Genomic DNA, 25697 nt, shown 5'->3' with positions numbered 1-25697 from the left:
GTGTAAGCAATCGAGAAAAACTGTAAAGAGAGAGAGTGAAAGAGAGATTATGCAGACATGCTAACCTTATTGTGTGTGTGTGTGTGTGTGTGTGTGTTAAAGAGAGTGAGAGAGAGCAAGTGTGTGTTTTTGCAGATCCTGGTGTAAGGTGTTCTTCCATATCAATGAATAATGTGATTATTTGTGTGATTTATCGGTCACAGGAGGAATGTTCTGACCCAGGATCAGTCCAGGTGTGGAGTGTGTGAGCAGCTACTGAGGGACCCAGTCATCACCACCTGTGGACACAGTTTCTGCAGGCAGTGCATCAGCAGCTACTGGAGCCAGTCTGGTCCATCAGGAGACTACAGCTGTCCCCAGTGCAGAAAGAGATCCAGAGCACAACCCTTTCTAAACCCTGACATAACCATGGCACAACCTCTCTTATACCCACATACAACCATGACTCAACCTCATGTATACCCCCCTACAGCCATGGTACAATCTTCTCTCTACCAACACAGAGAAATGGCACAGCTTCATCTAAAGCAATCACCAACCATGGCACAAGTTCCTCCATATCCACACTCAGACTCAGGGCAGAACACTTTATACCCACACTTACGCATGGCACAGATTTCACCACTGTCTGATCCAAAGTGAGTTCTCAACTGTTATATTTTACATTTTTACATTTTATGAACACACATATGTACACGTGCGTGCGATAGAGCGAGAGAGAGAGGCTGTGTGTGTTTGTGTTGTGCAAATCTTAAAGTACACAGTATTTTTAGGTTTTACAAATACACATGCACAAGAGTGGAGGATTGTTTGTGCATGCGAGTGTGTTTGTTTTTGTGTGAGTGTGGGTGTGTGTGTGCGCGCGCATTAAGAGAGAGAGAGAGAGAGAGAGAGAGAGAGAGAGAGAGAGAGAGAGAGAGAGTTAACTTTAAGGATGACAAGTTGGTTAATCTACTCTTTGACCCAGAATACGGGTGTGAGTGAGTGAGTGAGGGAGAGAGAGTGTGACAGTTTGTGTGTGTGTAAGGAAGAGAGTGTGTGTGTGTGTGTTGGAGACAGAGATAGTGCACTTCCAGTGTTGCTTGGTGCTTCTGAATGTGTTCATGTGACTGTGTGTGTGCAGACCTATCAGTTGCTATTTAATGTTAGGATGCAGTGAAGGACGTGTGTCTTTGTGCAATTATTAGTGTCGCTGTGGTCAGCTTAGAAATACCATGACCCAAGATGTGTGTGATAAAGAGTTTGAGTGTGTGTTTGTGCAGATCCTGGTGTTAGGTTTGTTTTGAGCATCAATGATTAATGTGACTCTTTGTGCGATTTATCTGTCACTGCAGTGTTCCGATGAATGTTCTGACCCAGGATCAGTCCAGGTGTGGAGTGTGTGAGCAGCTACTGAGGGACCCAGTCATCACCACCTGTGGACACAGTTTCTGCAGGCAGTGCATCAGCAGCTACTGGAGCCAGTCTGGTCCATCAGGAGACTACAGCTGTCCCCAGTGCAGAAAGAGATCCAGAGCACAACCCTTTCTAAACCCTGACATAACCATGGCTCAACCTCTGATATACCCACATACAACCATGGCCCAACCTCATGTATATCCCCATACAGCCATGGCACAATCTTCTCTCTACCAACACAGAGAAATGGCACAGCTTCATCTAAAGCCTATTTCAGCCATGGCACAAGTTCCTCCATATCCACACTCAGGCTCGGGGCAGGGCCCTCTATACCCACACTTACACATGGCACAGATTTCTCCACAGCCTCCTTTGGATGAGCACATAGTCATGGAAAGAAGCCATCATCACCAGACTGAGCATGCTCCTGTCAAAAGGGCCAAACTACCAGGTGAGTCTTTACATATTTCTTTCAAAACTGCTTCCAAGGGTTTCTGCATGAATAGAAACACCATTTAGTTAAGAAACAAAATGATGATGACCTTTTGAAGTCCATTGTTCTCTGTTACTCTTCTTGAAATATGGATTAAAGAGACAATACCAAATGAGTATGATGCTGATCTGTTTTGTTTGTTTGTTTGTTTGTTTGTTTAATGCCAATTAGATGATGTCCTGAACAGAGCACTGGTGAATCATAAAGCCAGTATGAAGAGGAGGTTCGAGAGCATATCTGAAGGTGTCATAAGATCAGAGACTCAAACACTCCTGAACAAGATCTACACAGAGCTCTACATCACAGAGGGAGAGAGTGAAGGGGTGAATAATGAACATGAAGTTTGGCAGGTAGAGTCAGCATCCAGATCACAAACTACAGAAGACACAGCAATCAACTGCAATGACCTCTTCAAGCCCTTACCTGGACAGCAGAGACCCCTCAGAACTGTCATGACCAAGGGCATTGCTGGCATTGGAAAAACTGTCTCAGTGCAGAAGTTCATCCTTGACTGGGCAGAGGAGAAAGCCAACCAGGATGTAGATTTCATGTTTATACTTCCGTTCCGTGAGCTGAATTTGGTCAAACATGATCAGTACACTCTTCACAGGCTCCTGCTGGACTTCCACCCTGAGCTTAGGGAGCTACAGGATGATGAATACAAAGACTGCCATATTGTGTTCATCTTTGATGGTCTGGATGAGAGTCGACTTCCGTTGAATTTCCAAGAGAACCAGAAGTTGTCGGATGTGACACAAACATCATCAGTGGATGTGTTGATGACGAGCCTCATTCAGGGAACTCTGCTTCCCTCAGCTCTCATCTGGATAACCTCCCGACCAGCAGCAGCCAGTCAGATTCCTTCTGAGTGCATCAATCAGGTGACAGAAGTACGAGGGTTCAATGATCCACAGAAGGAAGAGTACTTCAGGAAGAGGATCAGTGACCAGAGTCAAGCCAACAGAATCATCTCACACATTAAGGCATCCCAGAGCCTCCACATCATGTGCCACATGCCAGTCTTCTGTTGGATCTCAGCCACTGTCCTTCAGCAGATACTTGAAGAGGATGATGGGAAGGAAGCCCCCAAAACTCTGACTGAGATGTTCATACACTTCCTGCTCATCCAGACCACCAGGAAGAATCAGAAGTATCAAGAGGGAAATGATACAGATAGTAAGAGGCTCCTGGAATCACATAAGGATGTCATACTGAAACTGGCAGAGCTGGCCTTCAAGCATCTGGAGAATGGCAATCTCATGTTCTATGAGGAAGACCTGAAAGAGTGTGGTATTGATGTGAGTGAAGCCTCAGTGTACTCTGGCATGTGCACTGAGATCTTCAGGGAGGAATGTGTGTTTCAGCACAAGAAGGTCTACTGCTTTGTGCATCTCAGCATCCAAGAGTTTCTTGCTGCACTTCATGTGTTTGCCTCCTACTTGAGTAAAAACATGGAGGCCCTGACACCATTCCTCAAAAGGAAGTCCAGGTCTTTGCCAGATGTGCCTCTACATGAGCTGCTAAAGAATGCTGTTAACAAAGCCTTGGAGAGCAAGAATGGACACCTTGATTTGTTTGTTCGCTTCATTCATGGCATTTCTCTGGAGTCAAATCAGAAACTTTTGGTTGGTCTCCTGACACACACACACAGCAGCCCAGAAAGTGAGAAGAAGACTATCCGAAACCTGAAGGTGATGCAAAGGCCAAATATCTCCCCTGAGAGATGCATCAATCTGTTCCACTGCCTGGTCGAAATGCATGACTCTTCTGTTCATGATGAAATAAAGGCTTTCCTGCAGGCAGAGAAGGGTTCAGTGAAACAGCTCTCACTGGCTCACTGCTCAGCCTTGGCTAATGTGCTTTTGATGTCTGGGGAGGTGCTGGATGAGTTTGACCTGAAGAAATACAAAACCTCTCCAGAAGGTCGCAGGAGGCTGGTTCCAGCTGTGAGATGCTGCAGAAAGGCTCTGTGAGTTAAGTTCTGCATTAACCTTGACACTGAATTCAGACTTGTTGTCATAGAAATGCTTTTGTTAAGAGGTGTTACTACAGGTAGCTTGGTACTATAGGTTTAAAGTTCCACTGTGTTTTTTGCTTAAAGAAACTTAACTTGGTTTACATGAGTGTCTTTGAGAGAAGTAGTGCATACTTTTGTTTTTCCTTACCTGATGAAATGTTTCTCAAGTCTTCTTCACTTTGTTTGCTACAACATTTACATCCAACCTGAGAAATAAGTAACCCTTCTGCAGTTCTGCTCCTCCATATGGCATGAATGGGGAAGGAGGCACTCATAGTTTTATATATCTTTTCTTCTCTTGTCTCTTCGACAGACTTGCTGACTGTAAACTATCAGAGAGGTCATATGAGATTGTGGCCTCAGCTCTGCAGTCTGCAAACTCCCCCTTAAGAGAGCTGGATCTGAGTCACAGTGACCTGCAGCAGTCAGGAAAAATGCTGGGCTCTGCTCTACAGAGTCAAAACTGCAAACTGGAGACACTGAGGTCAGTAATATTGGAGACCGTGTTAAGAGACGCATACTGTTTACTGTAGCCTGTCTTAACCAGTCAATAGCAACATCAATGTTTTACTCTAGGCAGAATTTGCTCTCTGATTTCACAGTTTGTGATATCTGTTAAACAATTTTGCTTTTGCAGGCTTGCTGGCTGTAAACTGACTGGAAGGTTTTTGGCCTTGACTCTTCAGGGGGCAAACCCCCACCTGAGAGAGCTAGACATCAGTGACGGCGAGCTTCAGGACTTTGAAGGAGAACTGCTCCATCAACCACTGAATCAAGACTGCAAAGTCAGGTCTGTATATTAAGAGAAAAGCTGTCGGACAGATAACCCATGTCTTCACACATTTCCTTTGTTACTAGTATTTCTTATTTGGAAAGTGAAGAGGTGTAGAGGACATGTTTCTTACAGCTGCTTCCTCCCCCTCTGTTGACTCATCTGCTGTAGACTCAAGCAAAGCTCCTGTGCGGTTGTGGCTTCAGCTTTGCAGTTTTGTGTTTCTCAACTGAGTGTCTTGCATATGAGTGGCTGTGATCTGCAAACATCAGAAGAGGATCTGCTCTCTGGTCTTGGAAACCCCAACTGCCGACTGAAAACACTGAAGCAAGTAATATTGCTGTTTTTCTAAAAACATCATTGAGTCTTATTACTGTGTGACCAAGAGTCTTTAATCTGGTACGTATGCAACCAGAGAAAACAACAGCTAAATTGTACCTTTGCTGTCACATAAGTTTAATTTAGCGTTTTTCTCAAGTTTTTAGGTTCCAGATATATTTTGTTTAATAGAGAGATAGAAACAGAAAAGAAACATGCTGAGTGACTGTGGACTAGAATGTGACCTGCCGCAGTCAGGAGAAATGCTGCTTTCTGCTCTACAGAGTGCAAACTGGAGACACTAAGGAAAGTAATATTGTAGACCGTGTTAAAAGACACATTCTGTTAAGATTGTGTTAACCATACAATAGCAACATCAATGTTATACTGTTAGGTGAAAAATTCACTCTCAAGTTATTTCAGGACTCCAGAGTTGTAGATCAATGCATTTATTCGATAACAATTGCAATAGGGCTCACCCACGTCCGGCAGGCCAGAGAGAGACCCCCACTCACTCCCACACTCAAGCAGTTGAGAGAGGAGCCATATTAAACACATTGCATAAGGTTTATATAGATAGAAGTATAGCGTTCTCTGGTGCCCAAACTATTTGTCAGCAAGGATAACCACGTGGGTGTCTGATGTCCGAGGCTCCCTGTCTTGCAAGGATGGCAGTTTTGCACAAGGTCCGAATAAGCACAGTTCGACCCTTCTTATCACCTCTGGTCGAAACATGCTCTGGCACATATGCAGACTAATTGGCACCTAATAATCTAAGTAAATAATCTACACACACACAAAAACACAGAAAAGCCATGTTCCTGTTTACATAAGCACATGATTCATAACAGTGCTTGGAGATTAATTCCATCATTTACTTTAGGTAGATTTTGCTCTCTGATTTAGCAATTTGTGATAGTCTGTTACACAATTTTGTTTTTGCAGACTTGCTGGCTGTAAATTGACTGGAAGATGTTTGGCCTTGACTCTTCAGGGGGCAAACCCCCACCTGAGAGAGCTGGACATCAGTGACAGTGAGCTTCAGGACAGTGGAGGAGAACTGCTCCATCAACCACTGAATCAAGATTGTAAAGTCAGGTCTGAATATTTAGAGAAATGCTGTTGTACAGAGAACCCATGTCTTCACGCGTATCCCTCTTTACTCCTCGTCAATTTCCAAATAAGAGATACTAGTAGATGACATGTTTCTTACAGCCGCTTCTTCCCCCCTGTAGACTCATCTGCTGTAGACTCAAGCACAGCTCCTGTGTGGTCGTGGCGTCAGTCTTGCAGTTTTGTGTTTCTCAACTGAGTGACTTGGATATGAGTGGCTGTGATCCACAAACATCAGTAGAGAAGCTGCTGTCTAGTCTTGGAAACCCAAACTGCCGACTGAATATACTGAAGCAAGTAATATTTCTGTTTTTAGAGAAACATCATTGAGTTTTATTACTGTGTGATCAAGTGTCTTACACCCGGTATACAACCAGAAAAAAAAGTTGTACCTTTGCCGTCACATTAGTTTAGTTAGTCTTTAGGTTTCATATTTAGTTTGAACCATACACAAGTTACTGATAAAAGTCGTACACAATGGAACAATTCCAGGTGTACCTACAAAGTGTAAACTTTCCTTTTATTAAGGTGTATTGGATTCAAAACACAATTCTCCATTTATTTCATCCAGTGCTAAGTATTTAATCAACTACATTGTTTTGACATCAGCAGACTCTGTCATTATCTCTATCTTCTTTCTCATTCAAATTTTGTTTAAGAGTGTCTTATCTATATTTTCGAGTGTACACACAAACTCACATACTTTAAACATTTTTTGTCATGCTGTCTTTTAGACTTAAAGGCTGTAAACTCACACATGAGTCCTGTAAGGTTGTGGCCTCAATTCTGCAGTCAGCAAACCCCCTGCTAGAGCTGGACCTAAGCAACAATGTCCTGAGAGATTCTGGAGTTCAGCTTCTTTGCAAGGGACTGTCTACTCCTCACTGTAAACTGCAGACATTAAGGTTGGTCTTACAAAATCATGATTCCTGATAACATGAACAATATCAGCATAGTTCTGTATCACACTTCACCACTTAAGCATTCAAATGGAATAAACAGTGAGGCTGTATTGAGTGTATATGGTGTTTTTTTTCTTCAGGTTAAGTACGTGAATGGCAGGATAATGGAGTGTTCTCTTCTTATTTTTTTCCCCCATTGAATTCCTTACACAATGAATTTACTACATTTAGTTTTTGTTCTTTTCACAGTTTTACTGCAAACATAAAACAGTATAATGTAGGCTTCTGTTTTGCAGTGCTGGATTGTCAGCTCGATGGTCATCTGTAGGAGCCTGCATGCTTCTTGACAGTTAGCATTTTCCAATACCAGAACATCAGGGATCTATGGTTAGAAGACTCTCACTTCAGGCTCTAATATTAGAAGCCTCTGATGTTGTTGACATGCAAAAAGTCTGGTGTGGAAGTACTCATGTGAACATGGATGAGAGTTTGCTCTTTAATAAGCATTTCACTGTGGCTCTGGAATGTTGAGAGTGTAGGGGTTGACTTGCTGACTTCCTAATGTGTAATAACTGTGACTGTTGGCCAGTGTTAATGTTTGTCTTGTTCATATTTCATAAAATCGAGCTCCAATACTACACTGAGTATGGGCTCTGACTGCCATGCCAACAAGCATGGCTGTTCTGCTTTCTTTACATGCTACAGTACACCCCAGCAATATTGTCATGACTGTTGCTTGTTAAATTGACTTTTGATCTGACTGCAATAGTCTTGTCTTAACTTCAGCATCGATAGGCCCAAATCTACACTATTGTCCAGTAGTAAGAGACAAGGATGGGATTTTGATAAAATCAATCATTGCCAGTGCTATCATGAATCAGAAGCTTAAGTAAAGTGATCCAGACTGTATCCTGGGGGTTTACTGGGCTTGATATCCAAGATGGCTATGTTTCTCACAACTCTCTCTCTCTCTCTCCCTCTCTGTGTATGAAATTGTGTGTTTCTCTTTCAGGCTCTCTGATTGTCATATCTCAAATGACGGTTATGTTTGTCTGGCTTTCACTCTGATGGCAAACCCATCCTGTGTGAAAGAGCTGGATGTGAGCAACAATAATCCTGGAGAATCGGCAAATAACCTGTTATTTGCTACACTGAAGGATCCTCACTTTAAAATGGAGGAACTTCGGTATGTTCTCTAAAGTTTTTTTTACTTTAAAATGACTTATTGAAGATAGATCTTGCAGACTGAAGATGTGATGAATTACATTTCCTGAAAGAACAGGAGAACAATTATTTGAAGAAGCATTCACACGAGAGATGATAGATGACAAAATTATATCCATGTGCCCCACACAAAATCAAACTACTAAACTTTTGTATATGATGAGCAGATACTGCACAGAAAAATATATATGCAGGGAGGGGACTTAGGAACAACTACACTTTTTTTTTTTTTTGCTTTGTAAAATTAAAGTGATATATACTGTTCTGTCCATGTTCCATGTTCTCTGTGGTGGTAAACTAAAAGAGTGGTCTGCTGTACATCCTCTCACACTGGCATTGATGCATACTATTTCCTTTCACACATGTGTTTTCCTATAACAAGACAGTGACTTTGATAGCGACAGAGCATTGCTCCAAATTGGGCAAGACATATTTATAAAGGAAGCAGTCAAGCTGTAATGCTACAAAGTTTTTTAATTTCTGCAAATGGAGGATTTTGTGATGAAAAAGAATTCCAAGCACACATTTTTTTTCTTAACTACTCTCTGTCTCTTTACCTCTCACTCTATGCAGACTTGCTGACTGTAAGCTAACAGAGGAATCATGTAAGGCTGTAGCCTCTGCCCTGCAGTCATCGGTCTACCTGACCGAACTGGATCTCACAAACATTGAACTGAAGGATTCTGGAGTTCAGCTTCTCTCTGCAGGACTTAGTAGCCCTCACTGTAAACTACAGACATTAAGGTTGGTGTTTGACTTTCATTGTAGTATCTAGTATTACTCCTGATTGGATCTTTTGATGCATGTGCTAGATTAGTTTGCTGTCCATGAACTGTTCACACTTCTGTCTATACAAAACCATCTGCATTTTGGCCGAAAGTTACAGGACACTCCTGCCAACTATCAATGTCTCCTGGTACACTAAGTAGTTGTAATGTTGTATTGAAGGTTAAACACATATTATAAAATGATTGGGTGTAGGTGGTCAGTAAATGGATTCAGAGTGTTGTCTCAAAGTGATATTTCTTCAGGGGAAAATTACAATTACTTTGACCCATGGTATGGATTCGCCAGTCAATCAGTGTGGGTTTGGATTGTTGCAGACTTTTTACCACACTTTTGCACTTGTATAATCGCTGCCTAGCAAGAGCCAGCTAGAAATCATCATGACGTGTTTTCATTCATTACTGTAAGAACATGTTTAATGCTTAAATATAACTGATACAAAGTGTCCCATTTGTGTTGTTTGTAGTAAAGGTCTGTTAATCATTTTTTAATCAATTTAAATTTCTCAGATAGAGAGGCCCCCCAAGGAGACCAAAATAAGTTAGTAATTTCATACCACAGGAATGGAGTCCTCAGTCAGGCAATGGCAGAAAAATCAGGAATAATGGGGCGCATCAAGTGAGAGAGCGCATGGCTTCACATAAAGATTAACCACCTTTGCTAACTAGACAGGGAACAAACATGACTTTTCCTTTTTTTTCCTTTTCACACTTGTCTCAACACACTCAACTTGTCCACTTTTTCAAAACACTTATGCAAACTAAACTATGGATACTTTTCCATTGCTTGGATACAAAATGCATTCAATGACCACCAACGCGCCAGATACGGCCTCCATCATCCATCAAGCATCCATCAAGCAATGCATGTCATGTGAGCCAGGCGTTAATCTCTGTAAGCAGTGTGCTACTGGCTAATGAGACGTATAAGACATTTGTTGCCATGCGTTGTCTATTCTCTTTGTTGTAAGGCAACCAAAAGAGTAGCTCCTCACCAGGCGAGTCCAGTGGGCAGAGAGGGGTATCTGCACTCTTGGAGTGGGCGAACAAGAGAGAAAGATACATGGAACTAGTGATCTTTGTGGTCCAAGTGGCATCAGGATAAAGGTTTACAGTAGAGGCTGTTTAAGTAGGTCCCGGATTAAACCATATGCAATGGATGAATTTCAGGTGTATCTACAGCATATAGATATAGTTGATACAGAAAGGCCTATCTACATAAACACAAGTGCTTGTTCATCTGTGCATGCCCGTGTGTGTATAACATTGAATCCACACTGAACTGAAGACACAAAAATACATTTTGAAGGAGGCTCTACAAGTTTGCAAAGCTTTATTCCATGTTCTCTTTGGTGGTAAACTAAAAGAGTGGTCTGCTGTATATCCTCTCACACTGGCATTGATGCATACTATTTCCTTTCACACATGTGTTTTCCTATAACAAGACAGTGACTTTGATAGCGACAGAGCATTGCTCCAAATTGGGCAAGACATGTTTATAAAGGAAGCGGTCAAGCTGTAATGCTACAAAGTTTTTAATTTCTGCAAATGGAGGATTTTGTGATGAAAAAGAATTCCAAGCACACATTTTTTTTTTCTTAACTACTCTCTGTCTCTTTACCTCTCACTCTATGCAGTCTTGCTAACTGTAAGCTAACAGAGGAATCATGTAAGGCTGTAGCCTCTGCCCTGCAGTCATTGGTCTACCTGACCGAACTGGACATCACAAACAGTGAACTAAAGGATTCTGGAGTTAAGCTTCTCTCTGCAGGACTAAGTAGCCCTCACTGTAAACTACAGAAACTAAGGTTGGTGTTTGTCTCATTCTAGTATCTAGTATTACTCCTGATTGGAGCTTTTGATGCATGTGCTAGATTAGTTTGCTGTCCATGAACTGTTCACACTTCTGTCTATACAAAACCATCTGCATTTTGGCCGAAAGTAACAGGACACTCCTGCCAACTATCGATGTCTCCTGGTACACTAAGTAGTTGTAATGTTGTAATGAAGGTTAAACACATATTCTAAAATGATTGGGTGTAGGTGGTCAGTAAATGGATTCTGAGTGTTGTCTCAAAGTGATATTTCTTCAGGGGATAATTACAATTACTTTGACCCATGGTATGGATTCGCTAGTCAATCAGTGTGGGTTTGGATTGTTGCAGACTTTTTACCACACTTTTGCACTTGTATAATCGCTGCCTAGCAAGAGCCAGCTAGAAATCATCATGACGTGTTTTCATTCATTACATAAGAACATACAAAGTGTCCCATTTGTATTGTTTGTAGTAAAGGTCTGTTAATCATTTTCTAATCAATTTAAATTTCTCAGATAGAGAGGCTCCCCAAGGAGACCAAAATAAGTTAGTAATTTCATACCACAGGAATGGAGACCTCATTCAGGCAATGGTAGAAAAATCAGGAACAATGAGGCGCATCAAGGGAGAGAGAGCATGAATTCACATAAAGATTCACCACCTTCGCTAACTAGACAGGGAACAAACATGACTTTTAATTTTTTTCCCTTTTCACACTTGTCTCAACACACTCAACTTGTCCACTTTTTCAAAACACTTATGCAAACTAAACTATGGATACTTTTCCATTGCTTAGATACAAAATGCATTCAATGACCACCAATGCGCCAGATACAGCCTCCATCATCCATCAAGCATCCATCAAGCAACGCCTGTCATGTGAGCCAGGCGTTAATCTCTGTAAACAGTGTGCTCCTGGCTAATGAGACGTATTAGACATTTGTTGCCATGCGTTGTCTATTCTCTTTGTTGCGAGGCAACCAAAAGAGTAGCTCCTCACCAGGCGAGTCCAGTGGGCAGAGAGGGGTATCTGCACCCTTGGAGTGGGCGAACAAGAGAGAAAGATACATGTAGTCAGTGGTCTTTGTGGTCCAAGTGGCATCAGGATAAAGGTTTACAGTAAAGGCTGTTTACGTAGGTTCCGGATTAAACCATATGCAATGGATGAATTCCAGGTGTACCTACAGCATGTATGAAGAGAAAAATATAGATGTAGTTGCCGCTGAAGACATTTCCCCACTATTACTGCTGTATATGTAAGTCTTGGGCTATCAATGACACAAAGGGACCCAAAAATGCAACCGTAACAAGCATATTTATCCAAAGTTGCATACAATAGCATATTGCATTGCCCAGGAACTGAACCCTGGTCAGATACTTGTTCGTCAACAACAATAACCACTGTAGCACTGATTACACAGGGTACATTTGCCACACTCAAAAGTGATATATACAGTATTTTGACAGGCAAACCAAAATATCAAAAATGTTTGTTCTTGGTGTCATGGCAACAGCTTGCCTTGAAATATTGATTGTATATGGAGAATTTTAGGTTTGGATAAGATGTGCTAAAGGTTCTTTCCTAAAGTATCAAGGCAAGGGAGAATGTTGCGGTACAGTAAATGTGAAGTTCATAGTTTAACCCCTGATCAGCATTAGGGCTGCAGGACACTTCTAGTGGTAATCTCATGTGATGTTGTTTTACTCACTGCACTGGTAAACAAAAGTGTCTGCTCAGTTTCTTTTGTACTTTAGTTTACCACTGAAAGTTTAGCATGGAGCTACATTTCATATGAACTGTTTTATTTTGTATTACAAAATGTATGAGGTGTCATACGTTTTTCTTTCCTTTTGTAATGCAACACTAAGTTGTCTAGTTTAAAGGCACCCAGTGCAACTTCCGACGCTTAAAAATAAACATTCAAATTCTAGTCTTTTTTACACGTAGTAAGTTTTAATAACTCCATACCATTACATACCGACATTCAAGCAGCAAAGATGAGACGTCGTTGTGTGGTGAGAACTGATAGAAAATCGATAACAACAACAATCGCCGCCATTTTCTTTATTTTTTGTAACCTACAACAAATAAAGCAGGATTCCAGTCAATGGAAAAATGGCTTCTCCCCACCGGCGATTGTTGTTGTTTACGATTTTCTATCAGTTCTCACCACACAACGACGTCTCATCTTTGCTCCTTGAATGTCTATATGTAATGGTATGGAGTTATTGAAACTTGCTACGTGTAAAAAAGACTAGAAATTGAATGTTTAGTTTTCATTGAATGTTTACATAAAGTTGCACTGGGTGCCTTTAAGTCTGGTTTACAGTTTTTTCCTATCGTTTTAGGCAATTTACCTAAACCATGTTCACATTCCCTAAACACTTCACACAGTGAGCATACCAGTAGACCATGTGAACCAAACTGTGGTTACTTGCCCCTATGCTTAGATACAAATGCTGGCAATGACGCCTTCTTCCAAAATTCATGGATACCTGTCCCAGTCAATGTTCACTCCCGGCAAAACACTGTGCAACTACATCATATTTTACCAATGTTTAGATACTCTGTTCAAAATAGTTAACTTTCAGTTCAAAACCTAACTTATCATTAATGTATATCACTGTAGATGGAAAGATGCTGCATTTGGACAGACAAATTAAGTTATATGTTTGAATAAGAAAAATGATTCTTATTTTAGCAGATTTATTTATTTTATTTTAAGTATTATTATTTTTGTTTTCCTGTGCACCATAGTTCTTGGTGAATTGGCATTGAATTCCTTCATTGAAATACTGCTAGACAGGCAGAATTTAGCAACTTACTGTAAGTGATTGTATGGGATATCCTGGCCTTTCACAACTCCCGCCAAGTCACAGGGTGGTTTGCAGCGCATCCTAGGATGGTGTCCCTATTCCTGCCGCCATACTCTCCTTTCCTCAACCCCATTGAGATTTTTTTCTCCGCATGGAGATGGAAGGTCTATGACCAATGCCCACAGGACCTGATGTCACTTTTAGAGGCAATTGCTGCTGGGTGTATGGACATAGCCCCCGAAGACATCCAGGCCTGGATAAGGCACGCACAAAGATTTTTTATCAACGATGAATGGCAAGAGAAACCATGTGTTACGATGTTGACGAAAATCTGTTGTGTTTCTGATTTGTTTCTTGACCAAATACAGTATTACGTAATTTCCCCCCAAAAAATCTTATTTTAGGTTTCTGATAAAACACTCATTTACTGTATTTGCAATTTCAGTAAAGTACATTTACAACACTTGTGTGTGAGAGGGAAACCGACATATGAACACTGTCAGCAAATTCTTGGCTTGGATTGACATATATCAGCATTTTAGAATTATTTGTTTACTGTCATATTACAAACTTTATTACTGTAGTCCAAAGAAGTGTTTGTCTGTGTTTTTTCTCTTTTTTCAATGCAACACTACAGGAAATCTATGCCGAACTGGAGGACACAGCAACATTTTATATATGCAATTGGCAATGCTTCAAGATGTTAGTGTTTTTTAGGTCATTGTGTTCTGAGAGGAAACATGTGTTAAGTTATGGCAGCATTGGTTGTGGTGTGGTTGTTGTAGTGCATTTTGCACCAAAGGTTAATAGATATGCAGAGGTGTGTGTCTCTAAAGCCCACTGTGTTAAGTGATAGGGAAAAGTGACCATGGTATGGGTACGTGACCGAAAACGATAGGAAAAAACTGTAATGGGAGACAGCATATGCTATAAAGTTATGGCAGCATGAGTCACTTTCGGGTGAAGTATCAAGTGTTTTGGTGGTTGTTTGGCAACAATGGTTAACTAATGTTCTGAGGTGTGTGTCTGTGAAGAGATTTGAAGAAGTGGGCATGGTATTGAGACAAGTGTGAATATTATTGGAAAAAAACAGTTGAAAGGAGAGGAGTGTTCATCACAGAGTCACATTGGCCAACCCTATGACCTTAGAATCCTAACCAAAACACCCCAATTCTTATCACTGAGAAACACAGAGGCACACAGATAGAAATGGCACATTCAGGAACACACAGATATCTGCTTACTAGTTTTTTATAGCTCCATTTATGAATGTTGTTAGAGATTTATCTGCTCTTACAATACATTGGTTAACACTTTCTATGAAGCCTAGCTTTATAAGGCCTATAAGGGAATTATAAGGGCCTTAATAATGCCTTATAAAGTAGCTATAAGTCATTTTAGCAATCATTATAACTATGGTTAAAAGTCATTGTGATGACATTATACACCTTTATGATACATTATATCAGTTAATTATAAATGGTTATGTGTTAACCCTCTTCGTGTCTGATGGGTTCTTGTTTGCTGAATTCCACTTCAGCAAGGGCCGTGCCATCGTGCCATCCCACGCCATTATCAAGAGCTCCGTTCTCACAACTCCAAGTGTCCTTTGACTGTCTTGTGCCATATATCTCAGTTCCGTGCCTGTCGTGTAGTGAAGCTTCAAAGTAAAGACAAGCAGGATGATCTTAACACTCTTTACTGAGAACTGTCAGCAGCATGAAAGTATGTGACTGAGGTTCACTCTTCTTCTGCTCTATGTACGTAAATTAGCTAGCATTAATTATGGAGCAGTGCCTCCTAGTGGTAGCACAATATAGAACAGTATTGCAGAACACAACAGTGCCCTATCTTGAGTGAAGCAGATTAGGACTCTGTACATTTGTGCAATCCTGAGTTTGTTTCTGTGTTTGTTTAGCTTCCTCCCCAGTTAGTTTTAATAGTTAATCCCCGTTTGACATTTGACAGATACACAGACTAATGATCACATATTTGTAATGAATCATTCTGTCTTAGATTATAGCCATTTATATTTAACTGACATAATGTATCATAAAGGTGGTTATGAGTGCTTATTATTGTGAAGACATTATACATAGTTACAATGAGTGCTACAATAACTTATAGCTACTTTTTAAAGGCATTATTAATGCCCTTATAGGGCCATATAAATGCAGGCGTCATAGAAAGTCTAACTGACAGACTGACGATCACATATTTATAATGCATTATTCCGTCTTAAATTATAACCATTTTTAATTAACTGATATAATGTTTCATAAAGGTGGCTATGAGTCATTGTGAAGAGATTATACATAGTTATAATGATTGCTATAATGACATAAAGCTACTTTATAAGTCATTATTAAGGCCCTTATAATGCCCTTATAGGGCCTTATAAAGCTAGGCTTCATAAAAAGTGTTAGCATAAATTGTTTTACATAAATAAATGTGTAGGATTTTGACTGACAAAATACCTGAATAAAATAGCTGAATTAACGAATACCGTACATACCTCTAATGCATTTCCCTTCTATAATAATGAGGAAAGATGATCTCTTGTTTCAGACTGTCTGTTTGTCTCATCACACACGAGGGCTGTTCTTTCTTGGCCTCTGCCCTCAAATCAAACCCCTCCTACCTGAAACAGCTGGATCTGAGCTACAATCACCCAGGAGACTCAGGAGTCAGAGAGCTCACAGAAAGACTGAATGATCCCAACTGTAAACTAGCGGCTTTCAGGTGAGTGCTGGGTGTTAATTTGGGTGTGAATAATATTTAGATTTTAGGTGACATATTCTGGATAGACTGGCTATTCTCCCCATTTATCTGTGGGCTTTCTTCCACTTCCTAAAATGGACACAGTGGTGATTCTTGGTGTTCGTGACACAGGTTGTTGATGAGGGCACCAAGGCCCAAGGGGTTCGAAGGGAGATTTCTAATGGAGGGGATGGGAAAAGTCTTTTCACTAAGAGCACTAAGTGAGGCTATATCCATTCTAATACATTTACCTTTCGGAATGATCTCCGTCCAGATGAGCTTTTTTTTCTCTACCAGAAATAATCTCCTTCGATACTAACATGCCTGAAAATGAATATCACATGAACATTCACGCACACTGCGCATGCGCTCTTTGTAGGGCTAATAACGCTGCAGGACACGGGCATTGTTGCAGATCGCTTGAATAATAGCTCGCCTCCTGCACATGTTAGCAGTTGTAGCATAAGCAGAATTTAACTGCACAACACAACAAAGACAACAAGGTAAGCTACACTTGTAAGTCGATATCCACGTTGCATTCGCCATTGGTAGTCAAGGCTGATGCTGCTGTTTTCCTCCAGAAAAGGGTCACATGATATAAGCATGTCGAATCAGGGAAGGATGTGTTGTGACCCAATCAGGAAGCGAACGTGGGTGTCTGCATCATCGTTTCCAAAAGTGTTGTGACTAATAAGACCCAGTGTTAGGTGAAAATTCGCACTCAAGTTTACCTCGGACAGAGTATAATTGTATTCAATATGCACATTGGGCTCACGTATGTCCTGGCAGACAAGTGAGAGGCACAGGCTCTCTTCCAGACTGCAGAAGATGAGAGAGAAGCAAAGTTAAACACATCACACAAGGATTATATAGTATAAAGTTAGTGTTATCTGTTCCCAAAGCACTAGAGAAAACTACGTGGTGGGTCTCATCCGAGGTCATCTTGCCATGCTTTTTGCAACGTAATGCATCAGCATGGAAGAAAAGAAGGACAGCATGATTTAATTGATCACCTCACAAAGTCATTTGATTCACATACATTATTACATACATGATTCAAGTCAGAATTTCACATTTCTCTATCACTCAGTAGCATAGAGTAGGCGCCAGGCGTAAACATAGTAACTGTTTTGAAGCTAAAACGTATTAGTGTGGATAGCCTTGAACACTATGGGAGGTGCATCTTCTTTCTATTTCTACATGGATGTGCATGTTGCTCCTCTTCCTAAACTCCAAGAAGTCAAAGGGGCACGTGTCCTGCTAGTATCACCAGTCAGCAGCCACTTTTATTCCCCTCATCTTCTCTCAGTCAGAGCATGCTGCAGCCAGGGCTGATGGCAGTAAGTGCTGCTGTCAGACGTCTGTCTCAACCAAAGCGTCCCAGCAGTGCTATGGGTGGATTCAGTTGAATCTGGTGCCCATAGCAACAGTGTTGTTACACTCCTTCCATTCCTCCTCCCCTTTTCCCCTCTCCACTTCTCTCCTTCCAGCAGGAACTGCTCACACTTCATTCCCACCTGCCAGACTGTCTGGATACACTGGTTAAATTATCTGTACTTGTGTCACACCCCAGTCTAGGGTCAGATGCAAGTACAAAAGAAAGAGTTTGAACTGTGGGGAAAAAATATGAAACATGAAATATGAAACATGTAAAGAATTGATTACACAGAAGACGTATGAAACTTGGAAACAGAACATTTACAGTATCTAGTCTAAAACAGATTGATAATGGCATGTCTGAATCCGCACGCTTTGGCCTTGTCTAGTCTAGTGTCTAGCCTAGTGTCTAGCCTAGTGTCTAGAGTCTCACAAACTGGAAGAGTGTTTGCAAAGGGTGGAACCCCATTGAAACATCAGCCGGCAGAGGTTTTGTCAATCAGGTGTCATCAGCCCTGATAGAGATTATTTCCAAACACTGTTAATGACTTAAGAATATAATAATCAAGTGACTTGTATGAATATATTCCTGTGAATTGTGTGCTTATGAAAGCAGGAGCATGGCTTTTCTCTCTGTGTGTGTAACTAGAATATTAGGTGCCACTAAGTCTGCATATGAACAAGAGCATGTTTAGACCAGAGGAGATAAGAAAGGAACTGTGCTTCTTCCGACCTTGTGCAAAACTGCCATCCTTGCAAGACAGGGAGCCTCGGACGTGAGAAATCCACCACGTGATCATCCCTGCTCAAAGCTAAACTTCTGACTATATAAACTTTGTGCAAAGAGTTATCAGGGCTTCACTGTAAGCCTCGGCTGGGAGGGGAGCCCAATTGCAATTGTTGTTGTTTGTCTGTCTAATAAATATACTTTCATGCAGCTCCGGAGTCCTGAACTAACTAGGGTGATTTTTCACCTATCAAGCCCATAGGACATCCTGGAGAAAACGCACATACACGCATACACAAGGAACTGCAAACACAAGAGCAATCAAGTACTAAACAAGCAGAAACACACACAGGGACACAACAGCATGGGATGGTTGCAGTCCTTTACTATGCCTGCATACTCTCTGGTAGTAAGTGAGTTCCAGGGTTGGGAGTGGACCTCCTTCTCTGCTGCCTTGATGACTCTCTGGTGGTCCTGAGCAGTGCTGTTGTCATGCCACACTGTCAGCCTGTTTGTTATCATACTGTCAATATCACACTTGTAGAAGTTTACAAGGATACTGGGTGGCCTCCTCAATTTTCTATGGAAGTGCAGCTGCTCCTGGTCTTTCTTTGATCAGCTGGTCTGTACTGTTTGACCATGTGAGGTCAGTGCATCACCAGTGCAGACCCGTCTATGTGAAGTAACTGATGATGTTGGTGCTGATGTCATCTGTTCCTTCTCCTTACATCCACAATCATCTCTTTAGTTTTGCTGACATTGAGGGAATGGTTGTTCTTATGGCACAATGTCACACAGCTTGACACCTCACTCCTGTACGCTGTCTTATCATCACTAGTGATCAAGCCTATGACAGTGGTGTCATCAGTAAACCTGATGATGGAGTTGCTCTCATAGGAGGCAGTGCAGTCATGTGTGAAGAGTGTGTAGAGCAAGGGGCTCAGCACACAACTTTGAGGGCAGCCAGTGTTCATGATTAGTGTCTTTGAGGAGAGAGGCCCAATGCTGACAGATTGTGGTCTGCTAGGGTGGAAGTCCATGATCCAGCTGCATAGGGAGGGGATAAGGCCATGAGTAGTTTGCCTGTAAGTGTGGGTTTTGACGATGGTGTTAAATATTGAGCTCTAGCTAATGAACCACATTCTAACATGGCTGTCTTTGTTTGCTCTGGAGACCTTTGTTTGATCTGATTTGTTGATACGGAAACTGAAAGGGGTCCAGTGTGTCTGTGAACAGCTATATGACCCCTGTCCTGAAAAAATATCACAGAAAAAAAAAGCAGGCTATGGAATATCTTCCTGTTTTTGTTACTGTTTTTGTCCTGTTGATTTGTTATCAGTGAATCATCAGTGAATCATTTTTTTACGTTTTGTAACGTATATAGTTTTGATTGATTTAAAATGATTCACTGATAACAAATCAGTTCACATGCTAAACTCACAGTTTTGTGCCTCAAGTGTATTTTCTTCTCTCCTTCTTTTTTGAGGTATGACCATGGAGGAGAGCTCAGGATTAAACCAGGACCGAGAAAATGTGAGTGATTTTATTCATTTTTCCCTGAAAAAAATACATTCACATGATGTATATGAACACATGGAAAGATTGTGGAGGTGTGTATGAAAAAGAGAAAGAGGTTGTGTATGTTTATAGGTTAAGTAGTGCATGTGATCATGTGTGTGTGTGATCAGGCTGATGTTTCTTTTTTTGACTTGGTCCTTTTCTGATGCCATTTGACTTTCTTAATTCTAAAACATGAATGTGATTAAGCCGACTCCCAGCTCATACAGCTGCTGCTGAGCAACTGCAGTGTCTGCCCCTTAAAGCTGCCAGCTTACTGCCATAAGATTATCAAGGCATGTGTCATCATGACAGTGAAAGCTGAACAGAATTTATGTCTGACACTTACTGAACCAAGCCTGGCAGTGTTTGGCCTGAGATGCTTACCTGAAGGGATCCACACCTGAGTTTGTGTGTTGTGTCCTTAGGTTTTTACTTGCCTGCTAGTGTGTGTGTGACAGATTGTGGTGTTTTTTGTTTTGTGTGTGTGTGTGTGTGAATGAAGACATTTCACATACCTGTTCCTGCACACACAAGAGATCGCACATATGCTTCCTGATCTCCTATTTAGACATTAAGAAACACAAACACAGATAGAGATAGAGAGAAAGACACACACTCACACATAAGATATTGCACATGTACTCCTTCTCGACACACACACACACACAGAAAGATAGAGACATGTGCTCTCACACACATACACACACACACATATCACATATACACAAGAATGCACAAACAAATACATTCTTATACACAGACATTAACACCCCCCCCCCCCACACACACACACACACGTATACATACACATACACACACTTTCTCTCACACACACTTACGTATACACTTACACACATTCTCTTACACAGACGTAAACTACCCCCCCCCACAAACAAACAAACACACACACACAAACAGAGAGAGAGAGAAAGTGACACACACACACACAGTCATTTACACAAAAACTACATACAAGCGATTAAACACATACTCCTTCCTGACATAGACACACACACACAGACACACACACAGACACACACACAGACATACAGACATACAGACACACAGACACAGACACAGACACACACACACACACACACACACACACACACACACACACACTAATACCACAAATGCACAAGGATGCACATACAGAAACACACACACGCACTAATACACAAGGATACACATACACACACACACACGTATACATACACATACACATACACACACTCTCTCTCACACACACTTACGTACACACTTACACACATTATCTTACACAGACGTAAACAAGCACAGACACAGACACACACAAACACACACTCACAAAAATCCCAAATACAAAAGGATGCACATACACACACAGACAAATACACAAAGATACACACACACACACACACACACACACACACACACACACACAAACACACAAACACACACACGTATACTCCTTCCTGTCACACACACACACACACACACGCACACACACACACTCACTCACTCTCTCTCTCACACACAGACACACGCAAGCTCACACTCACTCTCTCCCTCTAACACAAGGCACCCACACACACACAGACACACATTATCTAACACAGACATACACATAGAGAGACACACACACACACACACACACACACAGCCATACACGTACAACCCTAGACAGACACACACACACACGTACACACACCGATATACACGTAGACTCACAAACACACACACACACACTTACCTTTATGCATACACACACACACACACACACACACACAAACATAGACATACACACAAATACAAATACATACAGTATATACGGAGAAAAAAGTGACAGAAATACACACACACATTATCTAACACAGACATACACGTATACACTCATGCACACACGCACGCAAACGCAAGAGATTACACATACTGTATACTCCTTCCTGGCACACACACACACACAAATATCACAAGAATTTACATGCACACACTGAAACAGACACACACACACACACACACAGTAGAATACACATATACTCCCTGTTGCCTTCTTGACACACATGCACACAGATACATTGAATCATGCACTCACACACACAAATACACACTTCTAATTCTCCTCCCAGAATGTTTTACACAGAAACACACACAAATATACACTTTTCTCATTCTCCTCCTATCACTGTGTGATGGTGTGTGTATGTGTTTGAGCATGCGCTTGGTTGTGTGCATTTAGGAAGATGTGTGTATCTGAACATCTGTATGATTGTGTGTCTGTGTGTGTGTGTGGATGGGTGCAGTAGAACAGTCCCTTCCCTACCCCATATCCTGATGTTCTCTCCTTTTGTCTGCAGATGCCTGTGAGCTCACACTGGACCCAAACACAGCACACAGACGTCTCTCTCTCTCTGAGGGGAACAGAAAGGTGACACGTGTGAGTGAGGATCAGCCGTATCCTGACCACCAAGAGAGATTTGACTACTGGGATCAGGTGCTGTGTAGAGAGGGTCAGTCTGGACGCTGCTACTGGGAGGCTGAGTGGAGTGGTGATGGTGCCCGTATAGCAGTGGCATATAAGAGCATGAAGAGGACAGGGGGGAGTGGTGGCAGCTGGTTGGGAGGTAATGACAAGTCCTGGAGTCTGAAATGCTCTGGTGACAGTTACTCTGCCTGGCACAATGATAAGAAGACTGCCATACCTGTCTCCTCCTCCAGCTCCAGCAGAGTAGGAGTGTACCTGGACTGGCCAGCAGGCACTCTGTCCTTCTACAGCGTCTCCTCTGACACACTCACCCACCTGCACACTTTCCACTCCACATTCACTGAGCCCCTCTATCCTGGGTTTAGGGTTTATTATGACTCCTCAGTGTCCCTGTGCCAGATCACATGACCTCCTGATCCTGCAGGAACACAAGAGTCTGCAGAAGAGTCACACACTCCTGTTCAAACACCATTGTGTGATGCTGTGATGGAACATAATAATGATAATTAATATATAATTATTGAGCCTATTACATGTTGATAAACATACTGCTATGGAGATCAAGGTTAATTAAGCATCACTGTAATCATAGTTAAACTGTTTAGAATATGCTGGGGAATAAAATAGGGAAACAAATTTGAATCTCTCTCTCTGTGTGTGTGTGTGTGTGTGTGTGTGTGTGTGTGTGTGTGTGTGTGTGTGTGTGTGTGTGTGTGTGTGTGTGTGTGTGTGTGTGTCACTCACTCACTCACCAGTCACTCATTTTATTTCATGTTTGTGTCATCCCTTTTAGTTCTTTCTCTGATTGAGGGAGGGATGATTTACAAATCCTTTAGAAATGACAAACTGACGTGACATGTCATCTTTTAAAAGGCGTGTGTGTGTGTGTGAGTCTGTGTTTGTCCTAACTCTGACTGCTTACTTGTTTTAGTACCCACATACCCGACTCATTTCCAAACACACACACACACACACACACACACACATAGACAAAGATAGACTGAGAAACACACACATAGAAACACATACACTTATTCACACACGACAGATTACACATATACTCCTTCCTTACGCACACACACATACCCACAGACAAACAGATATGCACTCAACATCACAGCTGTAGTTCTGTATAGAGTCTGATCATATTTAATCTGGTTTAGTATAGAGTCTGATCATATTTAATCTATTTTAGGATAGAGTCTGATCACATTTACAAGGTCAACAAATAAATTACTATTAATCACACCCTCAGTAAGGACTGAACTTGGCAAAACATCATTCTGTTACTATGCATCATATGTCTGGAATGAACTCCAAAACACATTACATTTAGAGACACTTCCTTCTGTCAATATTTTTAAAAATCTTTTGAAGTCAGCTTTTACAGAGCATTGCCATTGCTTTTAAATATGTTTCACTTCTTTAATTATTTTATTGCCATTTAGTTAGGATCCACATGTACATTATCCGGTCTTCTGCAGTGTTTCTCTTTAGTTGTCCTTGATGGTACTATCAATTGTGTTAGTGAGAATTGTCTAGTTTTTCTATGTGATTCTGTACTTTGTTTTCTGTCTGTGGTCCTGTTAGTTTTGTCCTCTGTCCTTGTATTTTCTGTTAATGTTTTCACTTGCTGCCTGCCACTCTTGGCCAGGACTCCCTGGAAGAAGAGCCATTGTGGCTCAATGGGACTTTCCTGGTAAAACAAGGGTTAAAAAAAAAAAAAAGAAAATAATAATAATAATCTGGTTTAGTAAAGAGTCTGATCTGGGGGGGGGGGGCGGGGGGGTTTGACCATAGCATTATTTCAATGCACACCATTCAAGCATTGGGAGACACTGCCCACATGTTTTATTTGAAATGTCTGACATAGCCTTCATTTGAACTAAGCCATCCTGTCCAAAGTAGCCTTCTTACTGGAATTCAGTCCCCAACAACACTAATGATCCGTCTCAGCGCTTCTCTCAGTAACCCACGACCCACGTTGGGCTGGGGCAAGGCAGTGGATCACACCACCACAAAGTGGGAGGGTGGGGCAGGGAGGCAGTAGACTACTGAACTACTGACTGGCCTCAGCAATATGGCTGATCAGCCATTATGCACACACACATACACACACACACACACAGTTATTTCCTGTTGCTAATTGTGATCTGATTTGTAAGTGGATATCACAACATTGTCGTAACAGCCTGTCACCACTAGATGACAGTAGTGCGCTGCATTTCATAGTGACTCATTTCACCACAAACAACTCATTTTAGATGTCCTCATTGTTAATTATGTTAAAGCCCATTAACACTATTGTGTTCTGTAAGCATATCCACATGATTGTTCCATAACATTAACATCTAAATTAACTTTTAATCAAGTTTCCTTTCTCCTACCCGTTGTAGGCCTTCCTTCCAAACACAACAAGGCTGTAACTACAGTATTTATTGAACAGGGTATCGATGTCTTTTGTAAATGAAGTTTTAAAAATGAGTTCCAATGTCCACATAGTAAGGCCTATCCTTGTTGATGAATAGGTCTAATGTCACGGAAAGTAAACAATGAATCTATTTAATTTACCGTTTTATTCGAAACTACACGTTGCATTTAGTGATAAACAGGTCATATTTTCCCCACTAATTCTTAGGCTTTTTCCCCATGTGATGCTTTTAGCGGTCTAATTTCAATTTACCACAACTAGTGTTCTACAAAAATAGCAGAGATTCAGCCACATGAGTTAGAGATCTGGAGTCAAAATGATGGCAGGCATTTTAAATGTCTTAAATGTTAACAGACTGTAAATTGTAGCCCACCATTAAGGTATTCTCATGGTATCTCTATTCTCTCAATAGGCCTCACATTTCATTGAGTAAAGCACATGATAAAGCCAGGGGGTTTTTACTTTTGTTTTTATACAACCTTAAACAGTATAAAAGACAAGGAAGCCTGTTTGTCGCGCCCCCAAAGGTAAAAGCCTTACTGCTGAGATCTGCGAGGAATTTGATTTTGCATCATTCTGTATATGCATTAAAGAAAGAACAAATTATTTTTGTGTTGTCGCATGTATTCTGACAAAAAAAATGCACCTTAGTATAATAATGAAAAAGTGAGCACATTTACCTCACAGATTCAGAACATACAGCAGCCCAAAAGAGCAGCCCA

At 41.3% G+C, this 25697-nt stretch overlaps 2 protein-coding genes across 2 annotated transcripts in view; both read left to right on the top strand.

Moving 5' to 3' along the window:
* Positions 1–25697, top strand: part of LOC308368863 (NLR family CARD domain-containing protein 3-like) — a gene marked incomplete at both ends in the record, with an annotated part of 150130 nt that overhangs the window by 80213 nt on the left and 44220 nt on the right. The window lies entirely within an intron of this gene.
* LOC308366580 (NACHT, LRR and PYD domains-containing protein 3-like) lies at positions 409–22952 on the top strand (the record flags this gene model as incomplete). The annotated part of the gene is made up of 10 exons (XM_080840296.1): positions 409–582; positions 1720–1849; positions 2063–3860; positions 4222–4392; positions 6846–7016; positions 8811–8981; positions 10660–10830; positions 16225–16398; positions 20007–20053; positions 22417–22952. 10 exons carry the CDS (start codon positions 409–411, stop codon positions 22950–22952), a joined length of 3543 nt encoding a protein of 1180 aa, XP_080696422.1.

This window comes from Sprattus sprattus (assembly GCF_963457725.1).
Source record: "Sprattus sprattus genome assembly, chromosome: 1".
Lineage (NCBI taxonomy): Eukaryota > Metazoa > Chordata > Actinopteri > Clupeiformes > Clupeidae > Sprattus > Sprattus sprattus.
This window is presented reverse-complemented; position numbering and strand designations above follow the sequence as displayed.